The following is a 23573-nucleotide window of genomic DNA, read 5'->3' on the forward strand; positions in this document are numbered from 1 at the left end:
TTTCCTCCATTGGAGTTTCAGCAGTAAATTGACAGCTATGTTTCTGACTAATGGTTTTCTTATGCATACCTATGCACACACCTCTACAAAAGAGTATGGATTTTAAAATAAAAGAAAAGCAACCACAAAATAATGTAAAATAACACAGAACAATCATTTGATTATTGAAATGCAGGAACACTATGTAGGAAACATATTATTCTAGCTAGCTTACTGTTATCAATAGAAGAGAATATTTTTTTTTAAAAAAGAAAAAAAAATAGAAGAGAATATTTGTCGCTCAGGGTTGAAATGTGAGGTCCTTGGTGCTCTCTGAGCTTGGTTGTTTTCTTACAGACATTTTGTTACCAAACTAGGTAACATCATCAGTGTTAAAAAGGGAGTGGGGTTTGTTCTCATTTTATATACTAGTAGTTTGCCCTGTCAGTATTGGTGGGAGTGGTCTTGGTGGTTCCTTGATTGGGCTGCTGTTGTGTTAACTTGTTTGCCTGAGTTAGTAGTTCCTTGATTGAGGTATTATTTTCATGCATTGTTATGCCAACCTAGATTGTATAGGGATTATGGAAGATGTGATCCAACAAACCCAGAGGCACTATACTGGAGAAACCTAATCTATATTAAGAAACAGTGACTTTGTTGACCTTCAGGCTCATACTTGGACATGACAGAGTTGATTGTGGAAACATAGGTGCACCATACATCTATAGCTCTTCTTTATATAGCTGTCTGAATACATGTACAAGTAAACTCAATTTGAGTTTTTCAAGCAAGTGTCTTCAAGAAAGATTAATGAACATCAGACCCCCTTTGGCAGCATGCCAGCTCAATAGTCTGAGAAACAGCTAAAGTTATGGATTCCTTCCCATGTAATACTTTTTCTATTTAATTTATGATTGTCAAGTCACACCTGAAGAGCAACTCTGGAAAATCAAGTGGAAATTTTTTTCTAATAAACTATTTTAAGTATCTGCTGCCCTCCAGAGGAAAGAAATGTTTAAGATTCTAGAATGAACATTGTATGTACTTTGCATGGTTTTACAGTCGTGTTTCACAAAAGTTTATGGGTTTTAGGATACAACAATATTTATTTTGATTTCAAAGGTAGAGAGCTAAATTCCTCTTATCTTGTGAATCTCACTAATATCCATGAATCTCTTATTTGCTGAAGGATAAAAGGAGGGATGTCTTATCTATGTCCCCTCCAAATTATATGAAAGATTGGAATGCTTAGACTTTCTAGGGATTTTTTGGAATTTCTTAATGTTTTGCATTTTAATTAGGTAACATTAACCAGCTAGACTGCACCACTACTCACCATCAACTCCAAATCACTTACCAACTCCTTAAAAACCCAACTGTCCTTTTTTTTAAAAAAGTGCCTCAGCTATAGAAATTAATAAATTTTATATATTTAGTCCATACTTTGCTGCTTATTATTATTCCATGAAGTTACCCACAGATATATTTATTTAGAAGTGCTTGGTGAAGGACATAATCAAAAGCAGTTCTAGACAACTAGTTTGCTTTACCTCTATAAAACATATATTGGTCCATCTTCAACAGATATTATAATAGTTACTAAAGTTAATGCTGCTGTCTACCAATTTACCCAAAATAAAAATCACTCAAGATGGCCTTTAATTAATTCATTTTCCCTTTGGTCTTATTTTAAAATGAGCAATACATTGGTTACTTTTTAACTATTGAGGCCAATGCTGGTAGCGAGATACACATTTTTGCTATACTATCATAAAGGACACATACCTAAGATTTCTTGGGTAGATGCTATCCTTACCTAATTATTTGGCAATTTTTATCTGCTGATAATCCATAAAACATCTCATTTCCCCAAACTTTTGCCTTGATTCTCATTCTCCCTGTTGAATAAGCAACGGTGCAGACAAGGAAACCGAATTAGTCAGCAGGAACAGACTTTCGTAGAAGCTCTTGATCCTTTTTTTTTTTTAAGCTAACAGTATAGCAGCTTCCATAGTTATCACTGTTGGTCTTAATGATTTTTACAATATTTTTTTCAAAATATTTTAAACCTCGCCAGAAATATTTAAAGACACCAGGGTAATTTTCACTGTGAACACCCATATGATGCAACTGTCAGGTACAATAAACAAATTAACATAGTAAATTAATTGATGCACCAAAGTATCTGCTGCACAAGATACTTACTTGACCGCTTCTGCTACATTGTTAGACGTATGACCTGATAAGGCATCATGCAAATTACGGATAAAGTAATCTCTGTATTCTTCTGGAAGAGCCATGAATGTTCCACCCATCACAATGAATTCCACTTTGTCGATGCTGTGACCCAGCTGTTTCAGCTGTAAAAACAAGATCAGTCTTTTGAACCATGCCAAAAACTACATATTTTTACGTCTGATTATCAAAACACTGTAAAATATTTTAAGTGATGTTACTTCACAGCTTTTTATAAAACAAGCATTATAGTATTAGCAGATTTATTTTAGAGTGTCCTTCAACTTCAAGCAACAAACTTATATTGAGCTATCCATCTCACTCACAAGCCTTCTCTCTTAATAGCCCATCAAGTTTGGAATTCTCTTCCTTGGAGTCCGATTAATGCCTATGTTATGCCTCTCCTTAATCTCTGGCCATTCATGTTACAGATGTAGGATATTCCAGGAGGATGGAGGGATAGGGTGGAATATTTAGAGTACTCTTGCTTTCCTCACACCAACATTTTAATAAAAAATTATATGTATTCATTTATTTATTTTGAATAGTATTTGGAAATTTGTAGAGCAGGGGTGTCAAACTCGCATTGTCATATGATGTATCATTACTTTTTCCCCCTTCGCTAAACCTGGCATGGGTGTGGCCAGTGCATGACGCATCTGACCTGGGCACCACGAGTTTGACACCCCTGTTGTAGAGGAAGACTACTTTCTCAACCTGTAAGAGAGTTGTTGGCAGGTGATATAAATAACCTTTGGCTATAAGTGGTGTAACTCAGTGTAAGACAACTTTTTGAATGAAATACCATGGTGGAGAATGCTTAACATCTAGCATAAGAGCTCTGCAGATCACCATTCAAGAAGTTGATGTTGACTTATGAAGTCCAAGCAATATAAGTCATATTAGTGGGATCTATTTCCCTCTTGAAGCAATTATAATCTTCTCAATGAAAAAGGTTCAGAGTTTGGTGAAAAGTTTTTAATCTAGCCCTGATCTCTAGACAAATGATTTGCTGCAGTAGTTAAGAGTAATTATCAGGATTGCCATCCAGCTACATGCACGCTTTGCCAAATGCCAGTCTGCCATAGGAAATTGGGATAGGGAGCCTGAGGGGAGGTAGAAGGGTGGCTGGGATAAAGGGGAATCGAATCTACCGTTTGTGCCACATGAGAACTGCTGGCAGTTCCAAGTTCATGCAATGGAATGTGATGCCATCCAACCTGCCAAGCCAGGGACTGTTGCAAAACAATTTGTTTGAATGTAATTGGATAGTTAAAGATAATTAGGGGAAAGGTGGGGAGAAGGGAACAGTTTCCTAGATGCTTTGGGCGCAAAACTTCAGATCCAGCTTTGCCTTACTTAACCATTTGGCATTCCGCATAGTTTCCTTTTGGTTCAGTTTTCATTTTTACTGATGCTTTCCCTATGTGAAAGAATCTTTTGCCAATTGGTTAATCTCCATGAACGCAATAAAATCATGGACATAGTTGTAGACTAAGCTTCGCATTTAGCTACAAAGAACTAAATTGCTTCATTTTTATCCTATCATCATCACATTCTTCCACCATAACAAATCCTTACTTGTTCAACTCGGTGTCTGGTCTGGAGATAAGGATCATATCTGGCACGTATGGCTCTCATAGATGTTGGCTAAAAGAAATCAAAACAAAATTCCTTAGGAAACAACTAGCAAGGTTGTTTTAAAGAGTCTATAATTCAAACTCCTCTCACTCCAGGGACAAATGATCAAGCTTAAATTATCTTATAGTACTTCAGACCAATTATGTAAGGACTTAGCTGTACGTAGAAAATTCTAACGCTGGGACAGGTGGAAGGAAAAAGAAGAGAACCACCATTAGCAAGTTGGATGGACTCAGTCACAGTGGCGAATGGTACTCCGTGAAGACTTGAACTCTTAGGTTATGGACAGATTGAGAAAATTTATGTGTTTGTTAAGAGTCGATACTGAATTAATGGCAAATAATGCATCAAATCCAAATTCCTAACTGTATTGTCAAATTTTATTTTTGTTAGATCAGGAGTATATAGCTTTTACTGGACTGAGGATTACTTAGTCTTGCTCAAAAATGGTGCTTAGCATATTAAAAAAAGTTAACCAGGTTCAGTATATAAACTAAAATTTATGTAATGTAAATGTAAATGACATGCTGCAAACAAGATGACCATTCTTCTGTTTAATAATTAATTCTAGCATATTGAATTTGACATTTAAGTAGCAATGTCCAGAAAAGCTCTAGAAACCTCATCCTTGGCTCTGGAGAATCATATGTGTTGTATGTATCTGATTTGATCTTAACAACTCTAAGAGCTGAATTAATTTTAATATGATATATGCAAATCAATTTCACAGATGCTGTCCAAATGGGATTTCATAAATAAATCTCCAACTAACGGAGTGATTATAAAATAATTTATACAATCTCCAATCCAATTTCAAAGCAATCCAAAATACGGGGGGGGGGGGGATATGCTAGATGAATAGATTAAGGAGTTAGGGGAAAAGGTGTCTAACTCAATATAACATAATTTCTTAAAAGTTGTTTCTGGTTCATATATCAGACTTTAGCAAATGACCAGATTGAATCAGCTATCAATTTAATAAAAAGCTAAGTGTCTTTTTAAAAACAGAGGCCACTCTTAGTGACTATGTTATTTGAAAACAAGGAGAGATGTAATAGAGCACTTGTGGAGACACAATTTGGAAAAGTCTTAATATATTACTTCACAAATGTAATATATTTAACTTGTATCTTTAACTTAGGTCCTCCATATGCATTGTCCATTCTGGATGAGAATTAGGGAAGCTGAAATCCAACATACTCCAGGAGAGCATTGGGTTGGGGAAGCTGTTATATGATTAACAGTGTCAGTACAACAATGTAGAAAGTATACTTACCTGTACCCACAACCATCTCTTCATTTCTAACTAAATTTCTAAAATATTGAGATGGTCTCAAGAATGACCATCTCACACTTGAGACTAATAATTACCAGATAGATATTTCCAGTTGTGAAATATTGAAAGAAAGAAAAAAAAATTCAAAGCCCTCACTATTCTATGAATGTAAAATAAACTGGTCCTCCCCTAAAATTTCTGATATTTTGGTTTATAGTACATCCCCCCCCCCCACAAAAAAAATAGGATCAACAGGTCCATGAGAGCAGTACCTCATATCCAGTGTAAGACTGTGTTGAATATTCAAAGTCTGAATCAGGCCCTCCAGGACAGTATCTGCATTTTCAAGGAAAAATATGAAATCATAGCTAGAGATTAAGTATATAATTAAAAGCATGGGTTGGCAACCCATAAACTGTGTATATTGAAATGAGTAGCAATAGCAATAGCAGTTGGACTTATAGACAGCTTCATAGGGCTTTCAGCCCTTTCTAAGCGGTTTACAGAGTCAGCATATTGCCCCCACAGTCTGGGTCCTTATTTCACCCACCTCGGAAGGATGGAAGGCTGAGTCAACCCTGAGCCGGTGAGATTTGAACAGCCGAACTGCAGAACTGCAGTCAGCTGAAGTAGCCTGCAGTGCTGCATTTAACCACTGCGCCACCTCGGCTGGAGCAAATGCTTGAAGGCAAAAGAACTGTTCCAATGAACTTTCAAAGTGATCCCTGTAGGAAGCAGGCTATTAGCCTAAATAGATCCAGCCCCTAAGATGCAGTGGCAGAAAAGGAATTCAGTTTAGGATACTGATCAATTCCAAGACAGAAGAAAAAACATGAACCAGAGACCTTCCAGTTCAAAGAGTGGAATGGGACCTCAGAGGTACTAGGAAAACCAGTCCCAATGTTGTTTTCTGAAAGGCAAAGTTGATAATGAGTGTTGCTAGAAAAAATCCATGGCTGTATTATGCTACAGCATAATGTAGTTTCTTTGGCACTGGTTCAGTGTGTTATTTGCAACAACCATTGTAATTATAACCATAGTTAGTTAGTTAATTATTAGAAAAGCCATTGTTTAAATACATGTGCAAGCAAAATCTATGTCTAAATTGCTCCCTACTCCACAAATCATGGTTGAAATCCTAGGCCCATATTACTTTTTTTTTAAACTTCCTGCAAAAATTCATCACCTGAGCACATTTACCAAAAAAAAGCACTAAATTGCAGTTGCTCAGTATTTTTATTTCCTAAAAGATGGCTGGAGTCCCTTCAAGTTTATAAATTGACATTAAAATAATGTTACATTTAGGCTACATCTTCTTTTTAGAATAATCTTATTACACTATCAATTCACATGAAAAAAGTCTTGCACCTACCGGTATAACATAAAGAACAGGTACCATAATCATAGAAAAATAACATACATATGCAAGCCTCATTTTAGATGAGTCTAAAGAAAGAGAATAGCCACTCTATTATTGTAAAATATGTTTACAATTAATAGGAATTTATTTTTAGATGAAGCTGAATATTGTAATGCATTCCATATGTTTTGGTTAGGTATTTAAGATATTCTGACATGTTATTAGGCATACTCACACACATATATTTCCTGTGAAATTAATATGTGGACATCTGTGTGGTTTGCACATTACTGCCACAACAGCAATCTGAAAGAAAGGAGTATTGCAGAGAAGTTATTTAATATCTGGTCTTTTTGTATACCCCAAATACATCAATCCACAAGGAAGGAAGGGTTAAAACAATTGTTCTGCTCAGAACTTCCTGAACCTGATCACTTTGTTAACTTTTCCTGCCACAAAGAAAAGGCAGAGAAAGGAGTTCTCCCAAAAAAGAAACCACAAAATAGCAAGGAAAGGAGGAGAACAGGGAAAACCCCTGGGAAAGTTACTAAAATAATAAAAGTAAATACTCTGAAGAAAAGATACAACAATCACAAAAATAGGAAAAAGAAAAAGAAGTTAGGGAAAAGGGGGAGAAGAGGAGGAGAATTAAAACTGGAATTTTTGAGAGCACGAGAGAAAACGGTTAAAAAAGGAAGAAAAGGAAAAAGAGTTACATTAGTAGACTAAAGAGAATAGTAGTAAGATTGTTATTAAGAGGTAACTAATTAGGAAATAAAGAAATGATAGTACATTGTTAATTGTAGAAAAAAATTGAAAGAAATGCTCTCTGCTTAAATTGAATTAGACAATGTATGCTGTTTATAGCAAGATATACCAATGCAGAAAATAAGAAAGGAAAATTTGGTGTAACTTTGAAGGGGCAATGGTTTATGTATTAAGAAAAAATAATCATAAAGATGAAAAATAATAGAAGAGAATAATTTGGCAGAAAGGGAAAACAAAACTATGATGTAAAAAGGACTATGTAAATGAGAGGATGTAAAAGAAAAGATCCAGACAACTCTTTGTTCCTATAATATGTATAATTTGTATTAAAAAATAAAAAACCTTGAATGGAAAAAAAACTTTTCCTGAAAATCACCAAAGGAAGTTGTAACTACAATTTTACAAGCATTGTTTTTCAAAGCGTAGCTATCACCTTAGACCAGGGGTGTCAAACCCAAGGCCCAGGGGCAGGTTTCGACCCATGGGATGCTTAAATCTGGGCCACAGAGCCACCCTGGAAAAAATGAAGGATCGGCCAACAGTGCCTCTGCCAATAAAAACAGAGCTTGGGAAGGCTGCGTGTGGCCCTCTACTGCTCCATTTTTGCTGGCAGAGGGTTGCAAGAGGCTGTCACAGCCGAAACAGAGCTCTGGAGCCCGTTTTCACTGGCAGAGCACTTGGTCCACCACAGGTGCCCGACACGAGTGACATTGAGCTGGCCATGCTCACCCTGGCCTTGCCCCCCCCCCCAATCATTGACTCTGGGACCTTGTGCATGAAAAACAAACAAAGAAAGACTTACCCCACTAGCAGTTCGGATGGGTTTTGCTTTCAGCTTAGGAACCAGCACTTTGCGGTACTGAGGGGGAACAGCAGCAATGATGTCAACCAGGCGTGGCTGTGCTGAAAGGCCATACTTGGCAGCCGTCCTTGTTTTAATCCTAAAATTGAAAGCCATGCTACTTAGAGGCTATATAATAGGGAGAGGCAACCTGATGCTCTCCAGATGATTTGGATTTCAACTCATATCAGTTTACATCAATATTTAAACTTGCCTTGGCAAGAAATTGTTAATGCTATGGTCAATAATAACCAAAAAGCTTCAGGTTGTTTCTATTATATATGTCTTTCTTCAACACAATTACATTGGAGTATACTACAATGGGTACAAAAAAGGAGGGAAGAGCTCCAGCCCTATAACCTTGCCTTTGGATGATGTCTTATGATTTTATTCTCTCTCCGATCCTATTCAATATCTATATAAAGCCACTGGGTGAGGCTGTCGGCAAAGAGTTAGATATCAGTTATTGCACTTATTTAATCATTGGGCTGGCCAAATTATGTTCTTAAGCTTCTATCTCAGCATCTTAGGTTCTGGATGGAAAGGAACAGACTTAAGCTCAACTTAGAAAGACTGAGTGACTAAGAATTTTGGGACTGTCTAGATCTGAAAGTCTATTCTTGATTCTGGATGGGGTGGTATTGCTTTGTGAGGTTAACTCAGAAGCTATAGTCTAGAATACAGTGGCACAAATACAGATGTGCATACCTCATTATATGCCTAAATAACCGGTACTCCATAAGCTGCTTTGGCTGTCAGTGGGTTTTTGGGTGCAACTGAAGGTGTTGATGGTCACCTAAAGAGCTACTCATGGCATAGAACAGCCTATCTCCAATTATATTTTGCTATTCACTAAAATCTGACACACTAGCATTCAACCAGGATCTCTCCAACCTAGTGTTTGCTATATTTAAGCTCTTTATAACTTCAGATACAAACCTTTTATAGGACATTGGCTTTCCCATAAAAAGTGGGGAAGACAGAAACAATAAAATGTTGAAGAGCAAAGAAGAAATAAAAGACAACTCACTTGTTTAAATTCACATCTTTGCCCTCGTCATGGGCGTCAATGAGTTGTTTGATGACATCAGCTATAGTCATCATCATGAGTTCTGCTCGGCTGAGATCTCCTAAAATAGAAATAAAAGGTTATGAAAGAGTCTGGGCAAAAGTGATTTCTCACATACAAATGTAAAGTGACTTGTGCTCTCTCAGACAGAATAGCCTTTATCTTCTGTCAAAGCCTAAAGCCTATTCACCTGAGTCACAGAACACAAGTGCCTTTAGTACTAATCAATCTGGCATCTGTATTGCTCTGCAGTAGATGATGTGTGAGGGTTGAGAAAATGCTGCCTTCAGGTAAGAGGCAAGATAACTGTAGTACATACTGCAGAGGATGAAGTGAAAACTATTACGTGTCCCTTAGTTAACTTTCCTCAAGGATGTTTGAAGACTCCAAGAAGGAAGGTAATAGAGAAAGAGTTCTTGGAAGAACTATATATTTTTTACAAAAGTTTATTCTTTTCTAAGGAACAATTATTCACATAGAATAGTCATGGACTGGAGGATATGGCAATTAAGTAAACACCTAGCTTATTGGAAAATCATACTCAAAAAGCATTTATTAATGTTTTATCAAACTGAACTGACATATTGAGTGGATACCATGGGGTTCAAACTTTGACCCTATACTTTTCAATCCTTTCAGTAATGCTTTGGGGGAGAAGATGCAGGAAAAATGCATATGAAATCTGAGATGGAATAACACCTAGAAGACCAAAAGGAAATTGAAAAAAGCCTTGTATTTTAGAGAAGTGGACCAAAAGTCACAGAATTAAGTTTAACGGAGGCAAGTTCTTCCCTAAAGGGGAAAAATCAAATGCACAGAGAGCAAAGGTGATATTTGTCCTACCAGGCCAAGGAATAGATTATAAATTAAATGAACAAGGTAATTGGGTTGCAAAAAGAATATAAATGCAATTTTAGGCAGCATCAACATAACAGAAGTATAATTTCCAAATGACAGAAAGTAACCACTCCATTTTGCTTTGGTGAGATGTACCATCAAGGCTGGGTTTGGGACACCACATAGTATGGATTAAGGCAAAGTGGAACGAATTAGAGAAAAGCAGCAAGGATGATCAGAAGATTAGAAATCAAGTAAGAAGACAATCAGTTTAGCATAATGGTTAGGGCAGTAGGCAGAAATCGGGAGACCATGAGTTTTAATTTAGTTTGGCTCTGCAACCAAAGAAGACAAACACAGACTTCAACAGATAATTAGAACTGCAGAAAAAACAATTACTACCAACCTGCCTTCCATTGAGGGCTTGTATACTGAACAAGTCAAAATATCTGTGAATAGCTGTGAAAATATCTACTGACCCCTCACATCCTGGATGTAAATTGTTTCAACTTCTACCCTCAAAATGAAGCTATAAGGCACTGCACACCAGAACAAGTAGAGACAAAGACAGTTCCCCCCCCCCCCCCCGCAATGCCATTACTCTGCTAAACAACAAATCCACACAACACTGTCAAATTATCTACTAAGACTGTATTTCTATTATTCTTCTTTTCCTTCCTAGTACCTATCTCTTTCCACTTATGATTATTACCATGTTGCTTGTATCTTTAAATTTTATATTGTTTTATTTGTTTCCTAGTATAATTCGATTGCTTATTAGTAACCAGTGACTATCACTAAGTGTTGTATCTTATGATTCTTGACAAATGTATTCTATTTTATTTTTCTTTATGTACACTGAGGGCATATGCACCAAAGACAAATTCCTTGTGTGTCCAATCACACTTGGCCGATAAAGAATTCTATTCTACTCTAACTCTACCTTAGGCACAAAGTCAGCTGAGTGACATTGAGCCAGTCACTCTCTCTCAGCCCTAAGGAGCAGGGAATGGCAAACTACTGAAAACCCTGGCCTACAAAAACTGCAGGAACTTGTCCAGATCAGAAATCAGCACTGACTTGAAAGGGACGGACGGACGGACGGACACACATACACACACACACACACACACTATGAAGAGAGACGAAGGAACTGGGAATAAGTCTTGAGTAAAGAAACCTCGATCTTAACAGGATATATTAGCATTGTTAAACACCTGAAAGGGACCCAGCAGATTCTCTATAATTCTGTCCCAGAGAGCAGGATATGGGATCATAGATTTAAATTACGGGAGGGCAGGCTGTGATTGAGTGTGGTGGTTTCCCCTTCAGTGGATGTGTTTGGGTGGAAAACAAGACCGTTCTCTCCTTGGGATGCTTTAACCTGGATTCCTACGCTGAACAGAGGGAACCCCTTAAGTCTCTGAACACTCAAGCATTTTCATGATAAAGTTACTCCTTTTGGAGCTAACGATGCCAATCGTATTTAAAAGTTATCTCAGTCGCAACTTCCTATCGGTGCACATGAGACTGTCCTATCTTGAGGCGTTCCAGTTGTAGTGGGACTACATTTCCCAGAATACCCCAATAGCGCGGCCCTACACCCGATCCAAGGCCTCTGGAGAGCATCTATTTTAGGAGGCTTCATACCAATCTCCCTTCTGTCCCGTCCCCTTTCTACCTTTCTTTTTCTGCCTCATGGTGAAGGTCCCCCCGGCGACAACGAAACGGTTTCTCAAGCCCTCCCCTCCCCGTTTCTTCTCGCCGGCCGTCAAGCAGGAGCTTCTGTTATGCCGCTCTAGGCAAATCGCTTCTTTTTTCCTCTTCACGACAGTGCCGTAAAAACAAAGAAGAAATACGGGGAACCGAGTAGAAACAGGAGGCAGTTTTTTTCTAAGCGAGTTGAGCGCGCGCGCGAGGAGAAGGGATTGGTAGAGCGCGAGACGTCCCGCCTCTTCGAACTGACGATATTCCGCTGCAGCCGGAGCCAAGACGGGTATTGATGCCTTTATGGCAGGAGTGGGGAACGATGGCCCTTGTGGACTTCAACTCCCAGAATTCTGGCTGGTTTAGGAATCCTGGGAGTTGAAGTCCACAAGTCATAAAAGGGCCATCGTTCCCCATCTCTCCCTTATGGCGTTTACGTATACTACCTACTCCAAAATCCGGATGCCAGGACGAAGCAGAAAATTTTGCTGCCATGTAGGAATTTTAAGGGTTTTTGCAGCTCGGATCTGGTATCACTTAAGGTCGAGTAAGCACGTAGAGAACCCCCGTTTTAAGTGAACCTAAATCAGCCCTGTTGCCTTCAAAAAGATAACTCGTACGATCACAGGCGGTTGCTTTTTTTCCAGCAAGGCCGTCGGTTCGATACTTTTAGTAGACGTGGTTTGCTGTCGCAAGTTTTATTTAATCATTCTTTACTAAAAACCGACAATGAATTCTCATAATAATGTATGACTGACAAACACTTAAAGAGTCCTGTTTTTACATTGCCTCGTGGTGGTGTCCCAAATATGTTTTTCCAAGAGGCAGTTGGACTTTTGTTTTTCCTTGATGAGGTTTTGCTTCTCATCCAAAAGCTGCTTTTTTATTTTTTATTTTATTCATTTAATCAAGCATGTATTCGATAACTTAATAAGTATAAACATGATTTTGAATACATGAAATGAATACGAATAAAAAGGAACATTAGGACAGGGATGGTAGGCACGTTGGTCCGCTTGTGCACGCCCCTTAAATACCTCTTGGGAATGGGGTGAGGTCGATAGTAGACAGCCTGATGTGAAAAATGGGATGGGGTCGGGGGGGGGGGGGTAAGAAACCACTGAGTCAGGTAATGCATTCCAGGCATTGACCATTCTGTTGCTGAAGTCTTATTTTCTGCAATCGAGTTTGGAGCGGTTTACCTTAAGTTTGTGTCTATTGTTGTTTTATTATCTCATTTTGGATGAGAAGCAAAACCAAGGAAAAGCAAAGTCCAGTTGTCTATTGAAAAAGCACTTTTGGGACAATTATGCCCTGGATGACTGAATCTCCATAGCCATGATGGTGATGGTGGTGCTTGCAGGGCTGAGTAAATAATGCTTTGAATGTATGCCAAGCGTATATATAATCCCTGAAAGGTCATTCAAATCATAAAAGTCATCAGTTTAAATGCTGCCCAACTAAAACAAGCAAGGGATATTTATTGAACAGCAGCGATGTAGAAAAATGTTGAAGGCAGATGATCATTTTATTTTTATTTTATTTTTAATATTTTTTTATTAACAAACATGTAAAATACACACAAAACCTTGACGTACACCTCATTTACACAATATAATACGAACAGGAACTTCCTGTTCTTTCTAATAGCAATTATCAATGGATATGGCTCACCTTATATTATTTCCCCTTCTATTGTATTTCATTTGGATTTCACCATTCTTAACCCTCTTATTTTATTCATAACTATTATTTTTTGAGTTTTGTTATATTCCTTCATTGATTCTTGTTTCTTTCCTCCATCCACCTGTACCATTTATCCCATACCTGGTAGAATTCTGATTCTTGATCATTTTAATGATTCAGAAAGTTCATTTCATACTGCACTGGAGAAGGCAATGATAAGCCACCCCTATATTTCACCAGAAAAAAATGTGTATAAAAATATGAAGTGATTGATGATGATAGTGCTGGATGATGGGCCCCCGGATATATTAATTCTACTCAGAAATATTATCTTTCAGCCTACTAATGGTATGCCATGAGCAGATTAAGTCTGTTTCTCTAGTTGTGATCATGCAGGGGAAAAAATAATCCAAAACTACAAAGATTGAATTACAGTGGGAACATGAAACAAAAAAGCAGGAACAAAGGAAAGCTTAACAGGGTGAGATATGGAATGCATGAACATTGACATTTTGGGCATTACCAAATTGACATAAACTGAAATTGGACACTTTCGGTCAGCCGACCATACTATTTACTGCTCAGGACCCAAAAACAAAGAAGAAAAAAATTGTTTTCTTTCAGTTATCAAAGCATATATAAAGGATAGTACTTGGGTCCAATGAAGTCAATGGCTGAAAAGTACCAATTAGATTTGCAGACAATCCTTTAATAAGACAATATAAGTTTATGCTTCAACCACTGATGCAAAAAATAAAGTTGAAAGGTTTTGTGTCCAAGTTCAACCTGAAATTAGATGTAGAACATGCAGTCAAGATGTGATACTTATGGTTGGAGACTAATGCCAAAGTTGGAGCTAGACTGAATGGCCTATGAAACAGAAATGAAATGAATCGGGATATCGTCTTATCTGTCAATCTGTTGATTTCTTGCAATGATTTCTTCATTGCTAACTTAGTCTTCCAGCAATCAAAGCAACACTTATATACATGCACATAATCTACAGTATATACATAGATAGATGTAACAGACAAATCAAGTCAACTAAATTATTGATACAGAGAGGTGGAATAGCAAGGATGTGGCTAATTGCTGATTATGGAATACATCAGGGGTGTTAAACTTGATTTCATTGAGGGCCACATGAGGGTTGTGTTTGATGCAGTGGTGAAATTCATTTTTTTTTTTACTACCAGTTCTGTTGGCATGGCTTGGTGGGCATGGCAGGGGAAGGATACTGCAAAATCTCCATTCCCTCCCCACTTTGGGGCCAGCCAGAGGTGGTATTTGCCGGTTCTCTGAACTTCTCAAAATTTCCACTACTGGTTCTCCAGAACCTGTCAGAACTTGCTGAATTTTACCCCTGGTTTGATGTCAGTGGCCAGCTTGGCCAGCTCGACACCTCTCATATCAGGGCTACTGACCACTCGCTATCATGTGGTAGCCAACAAAATGGAGTCCCAAGCTCCATTTTTGCTGGCAGAAGGTTACAGGAGACCACTGCAGCCGAAAGATCTCCATTTTCTCTGGCAGAGGTACCACGGGCTGGTCCTTCGCTGTTTCTAGGGCAGCCTCATGGGCCAGATCTAAGCATCCCACAGGCCGGATCCAGCCTGTGGGCCTTAAGTGTGAACCCCTGGAATAGATCATGAACCATTGATGTGCAAGCCCCAAGTCCAGCTAATGCAGATCCAATGTCTATGATACGATTTTGAGCATATACCTTTAATTTTCAGAAATTGCTATTAAGTCACAAAGATGTACAAAAGAAGAGCAGTTTCGTGTTTTTAACTGTTAATTATATAAATATTATAAGTCACCCAGGGTCTTCTGCAGTGAGCAGACATAATAAATATATTTATTATATCTGAGGAGATGGAAAGCAGGACTAGCTGAGAATTTCAATACTCAACTTATGACCACAATTGGAAGACATAATTTCCATGGCTAAACAAGGCAGTTGTTAAGTAAGTTGCATTCAATTATATGACTGTTTTTTGCCACTGTTGTTAAGTAAATTACTGCTGTTAAATAAATTAGTCACTAAGCGAAGCCAACAGCCCTTATTGACTTGGTTGTTAAAAGGCAGCTTGGAAGGGTTGCAAATGGCAATCACAGGATCTCAAGATGCTGCAACCAGACGTGGGTTCCTACCAGTTCGAATCGGTTCGGCCGAGTAGATAGTAACTCAGCCTGCCATGCCCCCGAACCGGTTCTATCGGCGGCCCCATAGGTGGCCCCATCTTGTTTTTTGCTCTGTGCATGCTCAGAAGCATTTTTTAGGTATTATGCATGCATGCAGAGCACGCATCAAGTGTACATGCACCCACGGCGCAGCCAGAAATCATCCCTGGCTGCAACTATTACAAATACATGCCGGTTGCCAAATTCCTGAATATGATCTGGTTGTAGCCAGAGACAGCTGCAGGTGAAAGATTTCAGTAGCTTCTTCTCTGGTAATATTGTACTACTAACTAGAACATACAAAACATTTGCTAGACCAATTCTCGAATACAGCTCTTCTGTCTGGAACCCACACTGCATATCACATATTAATACAATTGTGCAAGGCCAGAGATATTTCATGAGAAGAGTACTCTACTCCTCTGCTCTCAACAGAATACCTTATGCCATCAGGCTTGAAATGTTGGGCTTAGACAACTTGGCCGCCTTCGATCAGACCTAAGCGTAGTACATACAATTATCTGCTACAATGTCCTACCAATGAATATTTCAGGTTCAACCACAACAATACACAGAATAGATACAAACTTAAGGTAAACCCCTCCAAACTTGATTGCAGAAAATATGACTTCATTAATAGAGTTGTCAATACCTGGAATGCCCTACCTGACACTGTGGTTTCTTCCCCAAACCTCCACAAGTTTAACCTTAGACTGTCTACTGTCGACCTCACCCCATTCCTAAGAGGTCTGTAAGGGGGCATGCATAAGCGCACCAATGTGCCTTCCATCCTTGTCCTATTGTTCCCTTTTATTCGTATCCATTTCATGTATTCATAATTATGTTTATACTGCTTGACAAAAATAAATAAATAAATAAATGATCCATCGCTCAGTGACTGAGAATGCTGAATAGATGATTTGTTGGACAAACAGGATTCTTCTTCTGTAAGTCTGCAAGATCTTCAAAATCTTGTTCCAGAGTGTTCATCGTTTATTACAAATGAATTTGATAAGGCAGTGGTCTCCAACCTTAGCAACTTTAAGACCTGTGGACTTCAACTCCCAGAGTTCCTCAGCCAGCTTTGTTGAAGTCCACAGGTCTTAAAGTTGCCAAGGTTGGAGACCACTGTGATAAGGTCACCAAAAAAGGGCCTTTTTAATGGTTGCTCCAATTCTGGAAGTTGCTGCTTAAGATTGCCCATCTAACCCTCTATGCCAGGGGTGTCAAACTCATGTCGTGACAGCATTGTTGTGACCTATCGTGACTTTTCCCCCCTTCACTAAACCGGGCGTGGGTGTGGCCAGCATGTGGTGCATCTGCCCTGCGGGCTGGGAGTTTGACAGCCCTGCTCTATGCAGTAACCTTCATTCGGGGTGTATACCCAGGGATTTTGTCTGTTAGCTGATTGCTTTTTCTGCCTGCTGGGGATAGTGGATGATTTGAAAGCCACCTGCTACTAATTTTAAATTGCTTTCTTTATTGGTGAACTTCATTGTGGTCTTCTTATGCTAAGTGTGGAATAAAAATGCAAATGAGCAAGTTTTATTCCCAATTAAATGGGCAGAGAATTACAGCCGCAGAACATAATCTTATCTGCTCTTCATAATCTCTTTTCCTTTCTTCCACCCTTTGACTTTATCTCTGCTCTGTCCCTTCCTGCCTTCTGTTCATTTTCTGTCATCTTGCCATAATTCATTCTCCCCTCTTCCTCTTTCTCCATCTTTTCATTTTATTTCTCCATCTTTCCTTTCTGATCTCCCTCCTTCTCTTCCCAATACAAGCAATTTTGTAAAAGGCTATAATATACATCTCTCTGCCTGATCATTTTCATGTTTAGTGCCCTTGCCTCTTCCTTATTTTTTCTTTTCCTTCCATCCTCATTTCTTCCCCTCTCCCTCTCTCCCTTCCTCTGCCAATCTTTTTCTCCTTCCTCTCCCTTTCCATCCCATATTGTGTGCACAATATGGATCATTTATTTGTACGCTCTGCTAGAAAACTTCAGAATTTTCAGAATACTTCAGAGAGTATTGGATATTAAAATATATAAAAATTCTTGCAACGATGAAGGAAGCATTAAAATGAAAGGGAATGTGAAGCCAAGCACAAATTATAGTATTCTAAATTACAGAATGAAAATGGATGGAGATTAAATATGGCCAGAAATCAAGATAAATCTGTTATTCAGAAAATCAATAGTCCTTTATTTTGGATTTATAGAATAGCTATTACTAAATATCTCTGCACAGTAAATCAGAAGAGACAGGGCAGAGAGAAAACATTTCACTATCTCCTTAATTGTGTTCAATTTTAAATTGCTGTTTTAGTAGTTTATGGTAAAAAGCCATGTCATCATACTTAAAAGTTGTTACTGATTCTGTCTTAGTTTTGATAAACTTCCTTGGCAGAAAAGTACCACTGCTCCAGAGATGGGTTGCTCTCGGTTCAGCCCGGTTCGGGCGAACTGTTAGTGGTGGTGACGGGAGGCTCCGCCCACCTACTGGCACTACCGGTTTGCTCATTGCGCGCGAGCGAACCGGTAGTGCCGGGATTTGCAACCCATCTCTGCACCGCTCCCTCTAATTTTTGCATATTTACTAATACGATTTAGGAGGACTGAATATTTGAAAGAGGACAGCAAAACAGCACAATGGCTAAGCCACAATTAGCCTATCAATGTAATAATGCTCCTAGGTTGGATTGTTGTATTAGAAAGTTTAAACTGAGCTGAGTGATCCTGCAAACAGAACTAAGATATCAGAACAGGATAAAAGTAAAATGAGAGGAGACATTTTTTTCAAAGGTGCCATGGTATGGATGTTTACTATATCTGCTTTTTCCACAGACCAATGAAAAACACTTCAGATATCGCATAGTAAATATATTTTGTTAAAATATTCATGACTAGGATAGACATGGGAATAAGGTCAGCCAATGAATAGGCATAGCAACTATGTCAGCTAATGGGAGCTTAAACAGATGAGTCTGTGCAGAGAATTGAAACAGAAACTTAAGCAGTCTGCTCCTTTGAGAAGTAAACAAGCAGTCTGTCTGGGCTTGTCTTCTAAAATGAAACTAGCTGCTTGTGTTTGCCTGTAACTCTCCTGCCTTGTGTTTACTTGGAAGAACCACCTGTTGGTATTGTACATTTATTCACATATTCTTATGTATATAAGAAAGTTAATGCATCCAGTTGAATCAGTTATCTGTATGCGCTTTCTAGATTTAAATTTTGCAACAAACTGACATATTTTATATTTCTGAAGTCCTCTAAAGCTGCTTGTTATAACTAGAAATAATGATGGATAAAAATAGCATACTATTCATATATTGCAATAACACCTTCAGGTGTAAACTATTATTTGCCTTCCTTTTCAATATACGAAATGATTCACAAATGATATATTAAAAAAAATTAATTTTTGTACTATATACAAATGTATGCAGGTAGAGCCCAGAAGTGAAAATAATGGTTCCATAGAAGCTGCAGACATACTTATTTCTCTGCTCTGCATTGAGCACCTATATTTTCCAACTAGTTGTCTAGGTCGAGATGGCACTATTTGGATTATGGGAATTAATCAAACACTTTGATATAACACATCAGGCGTGGTTAGAGCTTTACAAGGTAAAACAGCAACACAAATTTACAGTAGGTCTCACCTAAAGAACAACATTTTTATTATAGCACAAACTTTTATGAATCTTCCAGGAACTCCTGTAATGTCAGATTTTTGCTTTGGATCCAATTTATGTTAAGCCTTCTTGATGTAGAGCTGAGAAATATTTGCATACAATTGACTTATACAAAGGACTTTTCATTTGTTCAGTTGGTATATAACAGCTGTCCAAAGCTTGCTCCCATTCACTATTTTGGGCTAGGAATTAGCTGTGCCTAAACACTGATAGCTCGTAACACAACTGGATTTTTACCAGTTTTTAGAGAAAAGCACTAGTATGACAACCATTCCCTTTAGTTTTGCAACATTTTGTCCCATAAAGAATTCACCAGTTAAAGTACTCTGAAAGGATAGTTATCAGTGGAATTCACATATTGTTCAGACTTGTTAGTTTTGGCAGCTTTCAGATGGAATTAGTAGCTGGATGATCCTGCAATTTCATGCTTCAAGGTATTTGGTAGAAACTCATGAGCAAAGCCAAAGGAGAAAGGCATGCCTACAAGAAGTCATAGAAATCTAGCAGAGGAATAAGGTCAGTTTATTCTGTATAATTTCAAACAGCTGACAAAAGTAATAACTCTCTTAAGTTTATACTACACATTTTATGAACATCGTAGCAAATTTCTAAAACATTTGTGTGTACTTTTAATGCCATAAACTAAATTGATTTTCCTAAGTGCAGACCACAATTTTGAGAACTGAAACTGCAATAGGGATTAATTTCCATTGAGGGAACATATTATGGCTGCAGTAACCAAAAGCAATCAAAGCTTTTCTGAAGCTTACCTGAAACCATCTACTTTAGTGCAGGGACTTGCAGATGTATAGGCCACAAATGTGATTATTAGTCCAATACTAAGACTAATCTAAGGAGATGCAACTTGGTATAAACACTACTAGACAATCCAGAGTCCACATGTTGCCTCAGACCATGTAAAGATGGCAGCACTGAAATTTAGCAGCAAACAAATTAATATTCAAGGATATTTCTTTTTTTTGTTCCCAAAGATAGAAAGTGTGTGTTAAAACTGTGGTGTAATAGACCTATTTTTCCCTTCTCCTAACAGCTGAACATTTTCAATTATGTCTCCAGACACACTCCCTGTGTCCTTCAGGAAATAAATTTTTGGAAAAAAGAAAATGATGTCATCTGCAGTCTCAAAGATTGCTTCTATGTTAAGTTTGCTTTGTAGATTTGAATAATTTTGGATTATTTAAAAAAAAATGCCCCAATGTACTAACTGCTTAGTATAATGTGTGAATAAACAGCTTCCAGTGAAAAACCTAGTATGGTGGCTTTTAACTGCGAAGTCAGCAGATATTAAAACCGTAAGATTGATACTGCAATTCTTACTTGGAATAAAAAGGGATTTGGTTTCTGGTGTGCTATTTTAAAACTTTATTGGGTCATGGAATTATGTCAAGCAACTAATGATATTAGTGGGAAACTGATTTATAAGCCAGGGGAAGCCTGTATCATATTTCATGAATCAGCCATGAAATAAAACAAGTCTTGAGGTGACTCCTGGTATATGGCAGAATTCTGCACTTCTCCTAAAAGCCTGCACATTCTATGTATACCTTTGTAGTTTACTCTTTTTCCTAGATGTTTAAAGAAGCAACAAACACTTCAAACCTTTCATTTTAATCTTTTTATTAAAAATTCTAGTCTTTAAAAAACAAAAACAAAATGCTTAATCAATGCTATGGTAACCGTTTGTACATGCACAGTTAAGGTGCTAAAAACAAAATAAAAGTGAGTAGGACACTGGCTTATAGTACATGAGGAATCAAATCTACAAGGAGTTTAGTGCAAGTTGAATTGTTAGCATTGGAGATCAAGTACCATGCTGGTATATTCACTGTCTCTTATACTCAAATCACAATTTCAGATAAAGGTAATAAACCTGATTTTTTATAGAAACAGTAACAACACCGCTCCCCTTCACGAAATAACACCATTGATTAGAAGTACTAATTTGGGAAGATTTTTCCTAAAAGAAATTATATATTTAAAAAAAAAACTTTCCTGATTGAAAATAAAGTAAACAATCTTTTCTTTAATCTGCTACTTCATTTTGGTTTTTCTGCACTGGCAAAAAGTAGCTTATATCCATCAAGTCATTTTATACAAATAACAATATTAAATACAGGTGTTTTGTGCTAAGGCTGAACTATTTCTTTTTCTAGAACGAAGACTTATCTTCTCTGCCTAACTATGCCAGAACTGACAGAAACTGGCTTATTTACTAAATTGTTCAATATTCTATATTTGTTATAGTTGCAACATTACCTGCAATAGTGACATAATCAAATCAAAATTAGGGAATGGGAAAATGATGCTTCTCAGCAAGGGGAACAAATGGGAGCCCAAATGCCATTCTACTAAAACTAGTTTATGTGTCATTTTAAGACAGTTTTCTTTATATATAAAGAGCCACAAGAGTGATCTGCATAACTTGTATTCAAAATTGGACATAGATTTTTACATAACACCATTCCAAGGATGCTTGTCCCAGTCATTTAAAAAAAAAACCATGAAGTAACAAGCTAATGCTAAATATAGCCTAATTTTTTTGCTTAGTGTCACTTTGCAAGAGAAAAACAAATTCTTTGTAAAACCAAAGATTAAGTCTATTGCGATTACCCAAAATAAAATAAAATAAAAAAGCCTCCCGCTAACAATAAACTCTCAAACTGTTTGGTTTATGGTGACAGCATGCTAACACAGGACACTATTTGTTGTACATGAGAAAGTAAACTGAAGAATTGGTCTAAACAATCTATTTCTACAGCTCCTGAGTAGGGAGGAAAAAATAGATGCTTTGGGACTAGCAGTTTCATGTATGCAAGATGGAGCCCAAAGTGGCAGGAATGCCTTGGAATTTCTAGAGCCACTTGGATTGTTTTATTAATATTCTTTAAAAAGTACTTGAGATTGCAAATTAGTTTTTATTCATTTATATAAACATAGGCTGAATTAAGTCCAGAATTTTCTATTTTGGCCACATCAATCCCAATGAAAAACACATTCTAGTTTTGAGAAATTGTACAGATTAACTGCATGATCACAATATATGATTTTCTGCGCACTGTCTTGAGTATAGCATTTTATAAAAATGCCATGTGAATGTTTTATCCAGCACTACCTAAATATGGTTAACTGAAGTAAAATAGTTCTTGTGGGCTAGAGGGGTCAGGCAAGCTGCCTAAGGAGGTAGGCAGTATGATGCAAAAAGTGATTTTGAAAACTGCCTGCCTCATTTAACAATGAAGGTAGAAAAATATTAGTTTACAGGTACTTGCCCCAATTTCAACAGTTGAGAAGTGGAGATACCCCAGTACAGTTTTTTAAGAAGCAGCATTACTTGGCATATAAATCTCAGATTTTAAAAGGTAGGTATCTTAACAGGCAATTAATGGGAAAAAAGAATGTGGCAATTTTTTTGTCTGCTTGCAAGTGGCTTTGAAATATGTAGCTATGGGAACTCTTTTGGCGCCATTCTGCCTTACATTAATAGAAAAAGGCAGCTGATGTGTAAGCTTTGACTAGAATGCAGAAGCAAACTACGTCGCTATTTTGTAGGACAATTTTTTGTCTCAGTGAGTTAAATCTATGGGAATCCATGCTTTCTCAAATTGTAAAGACATTAAGAAAAAAATATTTTACATCTTTTAAAATTTCCTAAAATTCTACAGATATTTTCCCCTACCAGAGATTTTTATTTTTGCCTTATTTTGAATTACGTAGTTTGGGGACTGCTGTATGCCAAGAACAAAAAAAAACATTGCTGGATATTTAATAATTGTGCTGCCTTAGAGTTAAATCAAATGTTTGTTGCACCGATTGAATCACGTATAGTGTGGGTGTGGGTGTGTATGAATGTGTATATATATTTTAATTATATTAAAAAAACCCAAACAAACTCTAAACTTGAGGTTTAACTTGTCTTTCTCCAATTCTGATCTAACAGTCTCGCTTCTCTGAAGTTGGTACAAGTGACCTTTGTTATCTGCAATCGATTAGTTATGGTTGGTAAATATAGATCAGATTTTATTATTTGCAAAAGGATTGGATAGCTTTTATCCTTGATACATTTGGAAGATTTCTAGAATATTTTTTTTAAATTGAGGGAAATATTTAAGTGTGCACAAAATAACGGTGGACTTGCTCATGAACAAAGCACACTTCTTCAAAGTCTTGTTATGCACAATTCTGTTATCAATTGATGTTAGACTGGAATAGAACCATCACAAATAACAAGGGCTACCTACATTATATTTACATTTTATGGAAAACTCCCTTGATA

At 37.4% G+C, this 23573-nt stretch overlaps 1 protein-coding gene across 1 annotated transcript in view; it reads right to left on the reverse strand.

Annotated features, from left to right (window-relative positions):
- The window catches only part of ELP3 (elongator acetyltransferase complex subunit 3), a 104759-nt gene extending 92961 nt beyond the window's left edge, over nucleotides 1–11798 (reverse strand). Inside the window, exons 1-7 of the mRNA XM_032216720.1 lie at nucleotides 11688–11798; nucleotides 9131–9230; nucleotides 8062–8200; nucleotides 6727–6797; nucleotides 5404–5467; nucleotides 3796–3864; nucleotides 2185–2339 (exon numbers count right to left, since the gene is read on the reverse strand). Of these exons, the coding sequence (XP_032072611.1) occupies nucleotides 2185–2339; nucleotides 3796–3864; nucleotides 5404–5467; nucleotides 6727–6797; nucleotides 8062–8200; nucleotides 9131–9230; nucleotides 11688–11706 (617 nt within the window). The 5' untranslated portion in view covers nucleotides 11707–11798. The remainder of the gene's footprint in view (nucleotides 1–2184; nucleotides 2340–3795; nucleotides 3865–5403; nucleotides 5468–6726; nucleotides 6798–8061; nucleotides 8201–9130; nucleotides 9231–11687) is intronic.
- Between the last annotated feature and the right edge of the window lie 11775 nt (nucleotides 11799–23573).

Source organism: Thamnophis elegans, chromosome 4 (genome assembly GCF_009769535.1).
Source record: "Thamnophis elegans isolate rThaEle1 chromosome 4, rThaEle1.pri, whole genome shotgun sequence".
In the NCBI taxonomy this organism is placed as follows: Eukaryota; Metazoa; Chordata; class Lepidosauria; order Squamata; family Colubridae; genus Thamnophis; species Thamnophis elegans.